Raw genomic sequence first — 15,056 nt, 5'->3', positions numbered from 1 at the left:
TGTATTAATTTATGAGTTTGCAGTTAACATTATTTAAAGTTTGAATTTTAGGATCTAACCGTTGGCTGATTAAGCTTGCTAAAGGGACACAAAAACTACGAGATATGTAGTGTCTACTTTTAATATTTGGATGACAGAGCGCGCCGTGAGAATGTGACCAGACTGTCATGTTAACGGCAAGAGATTTATATCATCTCGTACACTCTTATAGAGAGAAAAATTAGAATGGAAAGATAGAATAGATCGTGGATGGTTGAGGTTAGAGGTGACGGAACGATAATATCATTTCAACACACCGAGCAAGGATATATAGTTTACGTGGAATAATGAACGTCAAATTGAATAAAACGAAAATTGATTATAATATATATATATATATATATATATATACAATTTTTATTCTTTACACATACTTAAATGGTTCGGAGGGCGCGTAAACTTTACCCCTCTTATAGATTCATAGACTTAGCTGTGTATGAAAACTTTTACTTGCCTTTAACTTCACCTTTAATTAAAAGTCGACGAGTGACCAATTTCTCAACGAATCTATCAACCTCTATCACGCCTTAGCTGACCAGTTGGTCACGCATCTCACCGGGAGCGGCTCTGTCATCCAAATATACAAGTCTAGACATTATTCCGTAGTTTTTGTGTGTTGACGATTTAGCAAGCTTATCAGCACGTTAGACTCGTTAAATGTCTTGCCAACTTTAAATTGACTTACAGTCATAGAGTTTCTATGGGTGTTATTCTAAATTTTTGTTGTCGTTTTTTACTTAAAAGTGAAGTAGGCTATAACGGAAGGAATGGTATCTCAAATTCGTTCCGTGATAAGATTGTTGCTTCTCAACTTAGTTAATGTTCAAAAACCTCGCGATTTCCGAATATTATGATCCTGAATTTAATTGTTGCTATGGGTTATTATATGTAATGAAGTCACGAGTGTATGTTTACATTCGAAAATAAGTAAAATAGAAGTTTTAATGCAGCAATGTAACCATAACGTAAAGGACTTCCTTACATGTTGTGAAAAGTAGAATAATCTTTTATAATTTTATTATTTACGGTGACGTTAATCATTTAAACGGATTGGCGAATACAAAAGCATAACAATTAGCAACATTGCATTTTATGGAATTTTTGATCATCTCAGATCCTTAGGCAGTATGGATTTCATTGTAGTCACAACAGAAGACCTCTGTTTAGCGGGCATGCTCGATCAGCTAAAAGAAACAGTATTTTGTTGAAATTATTCTTTTTAAATAGAGAGTCCTTTCTCGAGTGTCCCTGGCTAATATGTGCCTCTAATTAAATTAAACCTCTACTATAGGTAACGTGGACAACTGTGTCATGCGTGAATGTCAGCAGATGTGTCCAGTTTTTATCAGTTAGTTTAGCAGAATAGTATTGTTATAAGAATTGACTGTTAAATTTTTTTGAAATGTAACCGTGAAGTTCCATAGGTTAGTAAATGTTCTCTATCCAAACTCTGCTTGACATATCAACATTTATTGACTGGCGCGAAATCTCTGATATACCTAGGAACTGCGAAATAAACATTTTTGTGCTGCAGTTACACTTTTAAAATACAGAACACATAATTATACTTACTATCAACCATTAAGCTGTTTTATCCAACATTTTAAATAAATTATAGTTCAACAATTATGTAACACGTTGAGATATACTGATATAACTTACATTAGCCTACGGAATCACGTTAATAATTTTATTTGGTGCATGTCAGTCACAAGTTTGCTGAAAAGCAGTGACCAGTGTTATTAATGGCATAGCATATCGCTAAATTGCATGTTATGTTGACCAGATTCTACCTTTTATTCTAAGTAAGGAACGAACACTTATTACAGTATCAAGAATGAGTTACTATAACGTTCATATTTCCGACGTAACTAATGATATCCTTGCTCGGTGTTGCTTGAAAATTATATATTACGGTTATCACCTCTAACTCAACATTCACGATCTATCTTATCTTGTTTTCATTTCGAATTTTCTCTCTCCATAAAAGTGTTACGATATATGATTATTAATTCTTTCGCCGTTAGACATAGCAGTCTGGTCAGCATTTCTCACGCGCGGCTCTGTCATCAATAATAAAGCCTGGACACACATATTATTGGTACGCCCCTCACTACCTTTCACCTCTGAAAATAATAAAAGCAATAAAATTAAAAATAACAAAAAATAATTAAATTAAATATAATAAACATAAAAATAAAATGACAAGAACACATGTATGTAGTACTTTACCTGCTCTAGTCCTGCTCTCTACATGCCTCAGTTTAGAGACGCGCGTTCGCAATTAAAACTGAGGGGTGGCCGCGCAGGCGGGGGCGGCTCGTCCTAATGCACGAAGATAAGCTGTTTGACGTCACAGTCGGTGAAATTTCTTAAGATGCAGTTTGTATTGTTTATGGTTTGTAGCTTACATTAATTTAAGATTTTGGCAAACTTTAGCGAGTCTACGTGGTGGAACAAGCTTTGCTAAACGGGCCTCACAAAAAAAACTAGGATTGTGTGTCCATGCTTTAATTAGGTTCTTGCGCATCGCAGAGCGCTACGTGAGGAATGTGGACCCAGTGTCATGTTACGGCAAGAGATTATATCATCTCGTTAACACGCTAGGAGAGAGAAATATTAGAATGAAGGATAGATAGAATTCGTGAGATCTGAAGTTAGAGTTAGCTAACGTAATATTTCACCAACGAGCAAGGATATATGGTTACGTCGGAATAATGAACGTCAATAATTGAATAAAACGAAAAACTATATATATAATAACGAAAAATTGTATATACAAATACAATTTTTATCTCTTCTACAACATAGTAAATGGTCGAAGGCGGTAAACTTTACCCCTCTTATAGATTCATAGATTACTGTGTATGAAACACCTTTACCTGCTTTTACACTATCAACCTTTAATTAAAAAGTCGACGAATGACATTTTTTTCAACGATCTGATCACAACCTTATCCGCCCTTAGATGAAAGTCCTGGCGTCACATTTTCACGGGCGGATTGTTATCAAATAATAAAGCCTAAAACACATATCCGTAGTTTTTGTTGTGGCCGTTTAACAAGATCATCAGCCACGGTTATGACTCGCTAAATGTTTGCCAACTTTAAATTGACTACGTCAACGAATTTTGCTAATGGTGTATATTTCTAACTGTTTGTTGTCATTTTTTTTTACATTAAAAGTAAGTATACGGAATTGAATGATTGGTCACAAATTTTCAGTGATAGATTGTTTCTCACTAGTTTAAAAATCCATAAACCTCGACGATTTGATATTATGATCGTTGACATAATTTGCTTGCTATGGGATTATGTATGAGTAAGAGTGTAATGTTTACAATCGAACAATATATAAATAGGAGTATAATGCAGCAATGTAACATGAAACGTAAACAGGACTCTTTACATGTCGTGTGAAAAGTAGAAGAATTCTTATTTACTTTTTATTTACGGTTGGACGTATCACATTTTGAACGACTGGCGACTACAAAGCGATAAATAGGCAATTGATTATATTGACAATTTGGATACATCTCAGATCCTTTAGGCAGATGGAATTCACTTGTATCAACACAGAGACCTCTGTTGCGATGTCAGCAGCAGCTAAAGACAGTAATTTTGTTGAAATTATTCTTTTAAATACGAGAGGCCTTTCTCGAGTGTCACCTGAGCCCTCTCAAGTACCTATTCCTGTGCATGATCACTATATTTTTTAAAGTGTAATAACTTTAAGCCTCACAGAGTGTTAATCTGATGGCAACAATGTGTGTCCTAATCGGTTGACATGTACAGACTATTGTGTGTTAGTCCACTTTTATCTTCAGTATAGTTTATCAGATATTTATGTGTATGTATAAATAATAATTGAACATTTTAATTTTTGAAAAGGTAACGCGTGTTCCATTAAGGTGGTTGACCGTTAATGGTGGCATCTCTATCAAAACTCCTATGACTTATCAAAATGGTGGTTTGTGGGGAACAATGGCGCTGCGGATATCTCGCCTGACAGTCACAAGAGGGGAGTATTACTTAGAGAGGAGATTGCTGAAATATGTAAAATAATAATACGTCCCTCATTGCTGCCAGTTCACTCTCCTTAAGAATACAGATAGCAAATTGATAAATGTGACCTCATTAGCTACTTCAAATATGCTGGTATGTGATCAAGCGTGTTGTGTGAATAAAATCTTGTATGTGCATATTTGTATTTAAAAGAAGGAAAGAATACTTCTATTTGAAAAAAATTTTAGTGATTCATAAGGAGATCTATATCGTTTCAACAACTAATTACGTGAGGCTTATACTTGATATACTTCATGTACAGTGTGTTCTAGATTATTGTGTATTTGTTTGGAGATTGTTAGACCGGTTCCGGGAACAGATATGTTGTCCTGGAGCAATTACCGGCGTCCCCGTGAGCGATGTGTTTGTCGGCTTAGCGCATAGCTGCTCGGATCTGGGCAAAGCCGTCTGCTACACGCTGACCCAACACGAGCGATGACTCATCTTTGCCGTGTCGCTCGATTATAGGTGTTGGAAATGTACTCGTCTTCACTTGTCAGGGTAGTTATTGTGCCTTGCCGTTGTCTCTGACGCAAGTGTCATTAATCGGAATAGCAACACTGCATTTAATGAAATTTTGCCGACTGTGACGTCACAGCTTATCTTGTCCTATGGACCCCGCCGCTCGGCCACCCTCAGTGTTTATTGCGATGCTGCCGTCTCTACGTGAGCAGTAGAGAGCAGGACTGAGAGCAGGTGAGTACTATAGGTGTGCGTGCGTGCGTGCGTGTGTGTGTGCGTGCGTGCGCGTCTTCGTGTGTGTGCGCGTCTTTGTGTGTGTGCGCGTCTTCGTGTGCGTGCGGGTGCTCGTGCGCGCGCGCGTGTGTGTGTGTGTGCGTGTGTGCATACTGCTCGAGCAGTGTAGCTTCGTACCAAACATAACACACATATATGCTTTTCCATGCAGAGATGACGATTGAGGAAGTAAACCTTCAGAATTCTGATGCATCGCTCATTCCGGGGGAAGTGCTTGCCGGAAGCGATGCCGGATGCGGATACGAGCCTCGCCAGCAATGTGATGTGAAAATCTACATATGCGCCACCATGTGGCACGAAACAGAAGCAGAGTTGGAGGAGCTGGTGGAGTCCTTGCTACGGTAAGACTTGAGGGAATATGGCATGTTTTTGTTTTATAATTCGATTTTTGTTTTATGGTTGATTTTATCACATATAACATTCGATTTATCACATATAACATTCGATTTATCATATATATCATTCGATTTATCACATATAACATTCGATTTATCACATATAACATTTGATTTATCACATATAACATTTGATTTATTGCATATAAAATTTGATTTATCGCATATAATATTTGATTATTAATCATATGTTTAAACGTGGCAGATAAATGCGAGGGACAATAATGTCCACTGTGTTTTATGCACATATAACATTGTCGATTTATGCACATATAGACAATTCGATTTGTCAGCCATATCAACTATCGAATTTATCACATATAACATTTAATATTGTTTTTTTTAAAGCATATCACATTTGATATCGCACATCCGATTTTATTCATGATATAGAACATTGCAGTATAAGAATTGAGATATATTGGCATAATAATGTAGTTGTCTGACCTTAGTTAATCATTAATGTTATTAGTGCAACCTAAATACCGACAATGACATCCCTGTTTTAAATGTTGACATTGATTTGAGTTTTATATCAGAAAGAAAATCAATCCATGTCAAATCCTGGCCATCAAACGACCATTGTTTTGGGAATGGCGAATCAGATCGATCGTGCGAATCGAACCATGTGTCTGATTCTGGATACGGATATCATTCGAATTTTGCGAGATCGAATGCTTCGATTCACGTAAATCGAATACTTTGATTCACAAGGATCGAATGATTCGATTCACGGATCGAATGCTTCGATTCACGGAGCGAATGATTTGATCTCACGGATCAGAACTGATTCGATTCACGGATCGAAATGCTAGTCGATTCACAGGGATCGAATGCTTCGAATTCACGGCCTCGAATGATTCGATATAAACGGATCGAATGATTTGAGTATACAAGATGCGGATCTGATTGATTTCACCGGATTGAATGATTACGATTCACGGGATCGGAATAATTCGATTCACGGATCGAATGCTTCGATTCCAGCGGAAATTACTGCTGTCTCCGAGCCACGGCCACTTTGATCATCGGCCCGACGCAGCTGTACGCTTCCCCGTCTCTGTTTTGTACATTCCGGCCTGACACGGGTTGGCGTTTTCCGCATCGGCCATCACTTCCCTGGCGTGTGGAGTGTGGCCCGCTTGACAATTATATGTGGCTGTTATGCGGGCCGGCTGGGTGAGCACAGATCTCGATCGCTCCCTCTGCCTGCTCCTGCCCTCCCCCTTAACCTCCTGCCTCTCTCAATCAGCTTATGACACGCTCGAGCCCCGACCGCCACTCTGCTCGCCTCCGCGTCCGCTCTCACTCAGTCACCACTCTCATCCGTCCTTCCTGCCTCCGCTCTCTGCTTCCTTCGTCCCTACCCGTCGCTCCCTCCTCTCGCTTCCCTCCCTGCCCTCCGTCCCTCCATCCCTCCCTCCCTGACTTCACCTTCCTTCTCCCTCGCGCTCCCTCCCTTCCTCGCCTCGCCTCCCCCGTCCCCGCCCTCTCCTCCCTCCGTCCCTCGCCTCTCCTCACTCACGGATCACTTACCACGCCTCGACTGCCCCTCGCCTCGCTGCCTGCCTCACCACCTTTTTCTCCTCGCTCCTCCGCCACCTCTCATCCGCCTCATCCTCCTCCACCACACCTTCTGCCCCCTTCACGTGACCGTCCTCCGCTTCTCCCCTTTTCCTCCCCACCATCTCCTCACCTTTCTGTCTCACCAGCTTTCTCCGCCTCCTCTACGTTACCTGCCACATTCTCGCGACTCTCGTCTCTAACCTGCTCCCATCGTTCTCCCACCCATTCTCGACCTCTCCCTCTGCTTACTTTCTCCTGCCCCTCGCACTACCTACCTCCTCTCTCGCCTATCTCCCAACTTGCCTCCCCGTCCACCACATTCCTCGCCCTTCTGCTACTTCCCCTCCTCTACGCTCCTCCCCTCTTCCCCACACCTTCTAATCCTCTTCCAGTCGACCACCTTCTACCCTCCTTCCTCGACCTCTTCCTGGTACCCCTTGTCTGGGGCCTCCGTCCCCTTCTCCCCTTTTCCCCTTCCTCCTGCCCTGCACTACCTTTTGTCCCGTCGTCTCTAGGCCTGCTTTCTACCGTCCACGGGTCTTCTCCCCTTCTCACTTCACCCACTACCTTTCTCCCAGTCGTCTTCTAACCTTTCTCTCCTTCGCTCCTGTACACTCCTTTCCCCTCCTCCTCTATCTACTTCGTCCCTCATTCCTCTATTTCGAGTCCCACGGATCGAATCATTCGCATCGCGTGGATCGAAATCATTCGATCGCCGTGAATCGAGCATTGCGATCGGTGAATCTGCAGCATTCGATGTCGTGAATGCTGTTATATGTGATAAAATCAACCATTAAAACTAAAAAAAAGTCAATTTGGAAAGCAAAATATACCATGCCAACGTAGGGACAGCCGCTGCAACACCTCAGTATTACTTGCTCGCTCATGAGCATGAAAACTTCGCGGCATGTCTCTCGAGAAGACGATGGACGTCACTGTATATTATTAGAGTCCGCGAGAATGGTTGTGCGTGTGTAGACTGTATGTGTGAGTTGTAATAATAATATAGTCAGCATTCTGATACCGTATCGAAAATAGAGGCCTCGATCTGCCCGAACATGATAGGTGATACGTTACACGATATTTATTGTTTTGCTTTGTTGGTTTAAGATGTGATGCTGGACCCGTTTGTGTAAATGCGTTACAACTTCAACTCTACACGACAAATCCAAAGAGACGTACGCAGCCTTGAACAGGTAGATTCTATGATTTAACTGTGTAAAAAGAATGCTTGATTGAACAAGTGAGCTATACTGGTAACGAACCAAATATAACAAATATACACACAAAAACAACACAACACAACACAACACAACACAACAACAAAACACAACACAACGCAACGCAACACAACGCAATGCAGTTCAGCGCACAAAGCAACGCCTCAAGTAAAACAGAATGCAACACAGTCACAATACTGACGCAACAGCAACACGCACGACACAACATAACACAACACAAACACACATACAACAACACAATGCTACAACAAACTCAACACACGTCACGTCATACGGCCCGCACGCATGCACGCAACGCACCACGCACGCAGCCACGCACGCACGATCACCACGCTCGACCACGCACCCACCACACACACCACACACACACACACACACACACACACCACAACCACACCACACAGCACACATACGGCACTACACACACACACACACACACACGCGCGCGCACACACACGCACGCACGCACGCACGCACACACGCACGCATGGGCGTACACTGCACCTGGCAACTGCCTCGATTTTCAGATGTGAGGCTACAAGAAATGTTTGGTTGTCATGTGGTCTTGTAGCTATAACTATATCTCCACCGGATACGGTGATGTCGGTGTGTATATATGCACCCCCACTTGATACGGCTACGCCCTACCGGGTTTCTGAAAAATAATCAGTTATTATACATCACTTATAACAATAATCCACTTGTAATAATCAGTATATCACTTATTACACGACGCTATGTCGCATTTGATACTTCTACCCCCTACCGGGTTTCTAAAAAATTATCAGAATATTACACGAAGCTATGTCACATATGCACTAGCATATACGGAGCGAGTAAATCCGGATGGGGTCCGAGACAAGATATGGCGTGATCCACCGCGTGAGAAAGGGCTTCTGGTCATTCTTAAAATTGCGTTCTAGGAATGCTCCATGTCGTATCAGTTGTTGACCTCGCGATATCCTAGTTGCATGAACACACCGATTAAATCCGAGTTCGTTCTATGACAACATTGCGTTGTGACGATTTACGGTACGTCACGGGCAGCTCTATCCAATCAGCGTCGCGATTGTGGAATTGTCGACAATATGGCGTGCACTCGCGATAAAATACGCACAAACCTGCCTAACCCGACTAAACTAACAAGTTAACAACGATATTATTGTGGAGCGTAATTATCTCGCTTAAAAGGATGGGTTAAGGCCCTCAGTAATCCTTATTTAATAAATTCATTCTTGTTATGATTCGTTTCAGCTCATATTGTATTTGACGATGCCTTGGTGCCTGCGAAATGCGTTCCGGGACATTCTACGATTAATAGCTATGCTCAGAGTCTACTCAACGTGCTCAACCGGCTAGTGAAGTAGGTACACGTGCACAAACACGCCCCCCACACACACTACGTGCGCACCCACACGCGCGCGCGCACGCACGCACATACACACACACATACCCATACACACGTGCGTGCACGCGCGCACACACACACGTAGGTGTGTTACAGAACAAGTTTTCGGACATTCGCACCGTGACTGTTACTGTACACACTATCAACCGACCGCTTTCAGTCTTCACGATTTGTTTGCTTCCACTAATTATTTCCGTTTGTGCTGCCGCCACAGACTTGATAACTTTTCAATTCTTGTGCTGAAGGTCACCCAATCACAGATACACGAACAGTGGAGCGGAGACGGCGTATGGTCATTGCATCGTATGCGCTCTACCAAACGGCAGCACCTTGTATCTGCATCTCAAAGACAAAACTAAAGTTCGTAATAAGAAACGATGGAGTCAGGTACGTGACCGCTAGTATGTCAATCCACGAAAATTAAAACGAAAACGTTTATTCTGTGAAAAGCTATGGATCTATGTGTATAGACAGATCACGCATAGCTGTATCGACGATGAATGTTTAGTTTTTGATGAGCGTTTAACAGCGAGGGAACTTGTGCCAGAGTGCCCTAAACGCATGTTCACGCGCTCGCGCGCGATTGGATGGTTCATAAGTGTTAATGCGCACGTAATTTACTAGACAACCTGATAGATAATCTTTTGTTGCTTACGTTTTCCTACAGGTCATGTACATGCGCTACATAATATCCTCACTGCATCCTTCTGACATGTACAACGCGTACATTCTGGCCGTCGACGGCGATGTCAGCTTCCTGCCGGCTGACGTCATTCGCTTGGCTCAGGCACTTCAGACGAAACGCGAAGTAGGCGCCATCTGTGGCCGCATATATCCAACCGGCAGCGGTACGCGCCTTACTGTTTCATTTGCCAGTTCTTCCTGCGATAGGCCAGCAATTCTACTATCGATATGCTATGAATAATCTTACTACTAAAGCACATCGACGAAAAAATATGTGCACGTTATGAACTTAGTATTATATATGGTGTACTGTTATATGAATATTTATAAAATGGCTCGGATATTTTATGCATCATTATTGGTCAAAACGCGTCACGTGACACGCCGTTGTTGTTGTTATATAATGCACGCCAAACCGTGTAAAAAAGCGCGCAAAAAAGTTATGTTGCACGCTCGCGATTATGTTAACATTTACAATAATTAAGCATCAAACTGAAATTTTCGAGATGTAGATTTACTATTGATTTTCTAAACTATTTATCTAGACTGTTTATCTAGACTTACTGTTAAATTGTTATAGTGTGTGTCGCTGTTATAGTGTAATCAACTGTAAATCTGTTTGTTTTTGACTTTTGGGACTGGAATAAATTTTCGAGATCTAGGCTTACTATTTATTTTCTAGACTATTTATCTAGACTATTTATCTAGACATACTGTTAATTATGTGTGAAGCAATTTACTAAACTGTAAATGTGTTTGGATTGACGTTCGGAGTTGAAATAAATTTTCGTGATCTAGACTTACTATTTATTTTCAATTAATTGTGTGTGTCGCAATTTTATAAGACAGATAAACTTGGCCTGTTGTGCGATCAATGTAAATGCAGCGCGGCGCTCGGTATCTTTAGACTGGTGCGCACGACGCACTCGCCGCAAGCGGCTCGTGCGCACCAGTCTAAAGATACCTGGCGCCGCGCTGCATTTACACTGATATACAAGCAATATCTGATCATTGCCATTGCAGGTTTAGTGCTGTGGTTCCAAGCGGTTGAGTATGCGATTTCACACTGGCTCTACAAGTCCACAGAAGCGCTAGTCGGCAACGTTCTATGTTGCCCTGGATGTTTCACCATGTACCGCGCCAGTGCCCTGAATTCTAACGACCTCCTGACTTCCTACGCTAGCAACACTAAGAACGCCATCGACCACTTGATGCAAGATCAAGGTGCGAAATAATCGAATGGGAACCTAAACTAGAATATTGCAGCGTTTGTTTAAGCGTTTTACGTCACATGCGTTGACGTTGCCGCGACCACTGTATTGCAACACGACAGTTGCACGAAACTTAAAGCTCCACAACAACGACGACGACGACGACGACGACGACGACGTTGATGACGACAACGACGATGACGACGAGACGATGACGACGACGACGACGACGACGACGACGGACTCGATCAACACGACTAACGACGAGACAATGACGACGACGACAACGACGATGACGACGACGACGACGACGACGACGACGACGATAATAATAATAATAATAATCATCATCATCATCATATGTGCAGGAGAGGACCGATGGCTGACTACATTGGTACTAAAAAGCGGTTATCAGACAAGTTATGCGCAGATGCACGGGCTAATACCATGCGCCCGATTCCCTAGCCCGAGTTATAAGTCGTCAAACAGTCGGAGATGGTACCCTCTCGACAATGTGTAACAACATGCTCTTATTAAAAAGTAAGAAACCGTCGTTAACGGCGTCTTATATGATTTTATGTTTAACTTTAATATATTTAACATTTATTATTTACTGCTATTTTTTTTTTACTTCTTGTATTGTAAATGTTTTTTGGCTTCTTCATCATCTATTAGTGCATCACATGATAAATCGATGAAATTCTATTGGATAACGTCGCAGGTACTATGAAACAATAGTGCCGCCAGAGCGGGCACTATTGCTGTGCGACGCATTGTTATTAATAAGCATTGTGTTATTAATACAAATTGAAATTGTTCGTTTAAGAAACTTTGTCTTATTCACTTCATATTAGCCGAGTAGATTGCAAAGTCATGTGATGCACTGAAAACATTAATGCCTAATGCCTCGGTACCTCTCGGGCACTATACCTTCCCAAAGCAACACTATGAGAGCATAGTGCCCCCAAAAACAGGCATTAATATATAAATAGTTTACGTTGCTAATATATTTTTAATTAGTATTTTACTGAATTGTCCTATATTTCTATTGGTAATAGCATGCCTTTTTTATCTCTTTATTATCTACGCAGATTCGAGACAATTTCTGTCGCAAAAAAGCAACATGTGGTGGTTTCTCCTCTATCAGTTGTTGCTATTGATCACCGGATTCCTGACTCCAGGAATAGTCATTGCTCTCATGGTTGAGGGAATGGTGGTCGTTCAGCAAATGGTGAGTTTGTCTACGATGCAACGTTATAAAATGCTGCAATTCTGCTTTCTTGTTGAGGAGGAACACACGCGCGCACGCGGATTTTATCAAGCAAATTCATTACCGTTAGCTTTTTCATATACTTTTTATTTTTCTGTATCTCAAGGTATCGTGCATGTACGATTATAAGAATCACAATAAGTTATTTTTGCCCATATATAAATTAGAGAAAAACACACGGGCACAAATGGATTCATAGCATTAAAATCAAATTTGAATATGTTGACAATTAATGTCTGAAAGTTTCTGCCTGAGGAAGAGACGTTGTCTCGAAAGCTCACTCGATGCAATAAATTCATAACTACATATTTAACTTTGATTTTAGTGCTATATGTATATATATATATCGCATTTCTATATTTATTTCATTTATTTTGACGCCAGATTGGTATATCATCGGACATGAAAAGCTCAGTGCTGATCGCAGTTGTCGCGGCCGGTGTACCCATCATATTTTTCATCCTCATATGTCTTTCCGGGAGTGAAAAGTGGCAGGTACGGATGTCAATATACGATTATATATTATATATTATATATATTATTATTGTATTGTATTGTATTGTATTGCATTGTATTGTATTGTTTTGTATTGTATTGTATTGTATTGTATTGTATTGTATTGTATTGTATTGTATTGTGCTTTTATTTTTTCCACTCCGATCGCATCAACGTGGAAGATGGCTCCTGGCTGTGGCGCCGGAAGGCTCTGAGGTACACCACCGACAGTTGGTGGACTTTGCTGACAGCAGTGAAAATGGTGTACGAAGCCAGTGTTTTTCAGGGAAGAAGAAAGAGTTAAGCGACCAAAGACAGTGATGAAGCTATTTCTCAACGGGGAGGGTGTTTCCCCTCCCACAGTAGGGTAATCTTTGAAAATATGTGCCATCAAAATGGCATTTTGCGCCATTTCATTGTTCATTAGGCCTATTAGGTGTAGGTAATAGTGGTATAGGACATCCCATTCAGGCCCTTCTCTCTTAATTTTTGTACTCTCGCGATCAAGGGGGTCATGGCCTCCTTGTGCCCCCCCCCTCCTTAGCTACGCTATGTCCTCATTCAAGCACTGACGGAATATTGAATTAGTTTGATTTGTGTGTTAGCAGTACCATGCAATGTTGCATTTATCCGTCATAAACTGTTTCAAGTTCCCATATAAAAGTTAAAAGTAAATTATTTTTGAAAAAGTAGAGAGCATATTGAATGAAATCGAAATAAAGATCTACGGCAAAACAGGTAATGTTTGGAACTGCCTGAATAAACATGCAATTTATTAAATTACAAAGATTTACATTGTTAGAAACAATAGCGTTAAGATCACATTAAACATTTTGTTCGTTATAAAAAATGTTTTTGCTTTCCTCTATGAGAACTAAAATCATATTGAAATTTGATTTTCAAATAAAACAAAGGTGGCTGCCAAATAGCCGCTCTATTAAATAAAAACGAAATTAACCATGAACATATTTGTTTTTGCCTCCTCTGATAGAGACAGTTACTTAAAATGTGTTGAATCGATTTGAAAATAAAATCAGCGGTGGATGCCAAAATGGCGTCTAATATTCGAAATATCTCAAGTTATTCACAAAGCATTTCCATTTCTTTCTTCTGCCAATAGAGTTCAGAACCATAAAATTCAATCAAAGCCAACTTGCCAACAACACAAATCTGAGCAAAGAAAAATTATCTCCTTCTTTCGTCATGTTTTTGTCTGCTGCAGAAATCTCAAATTCCAAGTGTTCAAGTTCTACTCGTCGATTTTGCACAGAACATTTTGAGGATTTCGTTGACATTAATGTATTCACTATAACTCCTGTTCAACGAAAGGCAGAATGAAGCCAGAGAATCGTGCTGGGTCTTGTAGAACGAAGTTTAGACTTGACAATGCTCATTTTAAGAGAATGTTCGTTCAGCAATGCAGACAGTAACAGAAATTGTGGCCAGTCTTGTGAGACGCGTGAGAGTGCAACGCAATTTTTTTATTTTTTTTGCTTGCCAATCAACAGGGGAGCATGGCCGCCCTTGCCCCCCCTTAGCTACGCAGTGAAGAACCATACAACATTAAGACGAATTACTCGTCACCGCGCGAATGTGTGTATGCGCGAACACGTGTGTGTAGCGCCAGGAAAGGTGAAGAGCCAATCACGAGATAACGGATTTTTTGGGACTGTGGAATCGAATATCTTTGACAGTATCGGCGACTGATTTGCTTGAAGCGAGTTCTTTGTTAAAATCTGAAGTGCTTTATAGTACAATGCTTATCAACGACGAGCGAAGCGCTATCAGCCGTGCATGCACGTGTCTTGAATGCATGCGCGTGGGAGCGCACAGTTGAGAGAGAGAGAGAGAGAAATAGATAGATAGATAGAGAGAAAGAGAGATAGAGAGAAATAGAGAGAGAAAGGGAGATAGAGAGAGAGAGAGA

General features: G+C 41.1%; 1 protein-coding gene across 1 annotated transcript; it reads left to right on the top strand.

Annotated features, from left to right (window-relative positions):
* The first annotated feature begins 9,074 nt into the window (after positions 1-9,074).
* Positions 9,075-11,884, top strand: LOC106818958 (chitin synthase 6-like). Its single transcript, XM_014823624.1, has 6 exons — positions 9,075-9,093; positions 9,316-9,424; positions 9,715-9,856; positions 10,137-10,317; positions 11,177-11,377; positions 11,733-11,884. Exons 4-6 carry the CDS (start codon positions 10,140-10,142, stop codon positions 11,882-11,884), a joined length of 531 nt encoding a protein of 176 aa, XP_014679110.1. The 5' UTR covers positions 9,075-9,093; positions 9,316-9,424; positions 9,715-9,856; positions 10,137-10,139.
* The last annotated feature ends 3,172 nt before the right edge of the window (positions 11,885-15,056 follow it).

This window comes from Priapulus caudatus, unplaced genomic scaffold, assembly GCF_000485595.1.
Source record: "Priapulus caudatus unplaced genomic scaffold, Priapulus_caudatus-5.0.1 Scaffold2689, whole genome shotgun sequence".
NCBI classification, from domain to species: Eukaryota; Metazoa; Priapulida; class Priapulimorpha; order Priapulimorphida; family Priapulidae; genus Priapulus; species Priapulus caudatus.
This window is presented reverse-complemented; position numbering and strand designations above follow the sequence as displayed.

Excerpts from the sequence above, each read along its gene's own strand:
- LOC106818958 (XM_014823624.1), top strand. The coding sequence starts at position 10,140 with ATGTACATGCGCTACATAATATCCTCACTGCATCCTTCTGACATGTAC. Across the intron at positions 10,318-11,176 it reads CATATATCCAACCGGCAGCG|GTTTAGTGCTGTGGTTCCAA; the intron begins GTACGCGCCTTA and ends TTGCCATTGCAG. Across the intron at positions 11,378-11,732 it reads CCACTTGATGCAAGATCAAG|GAGAGGACCGATGGCTGACT; the intron begins GTGCGAAATAAT and ends TCATATGTGCAG.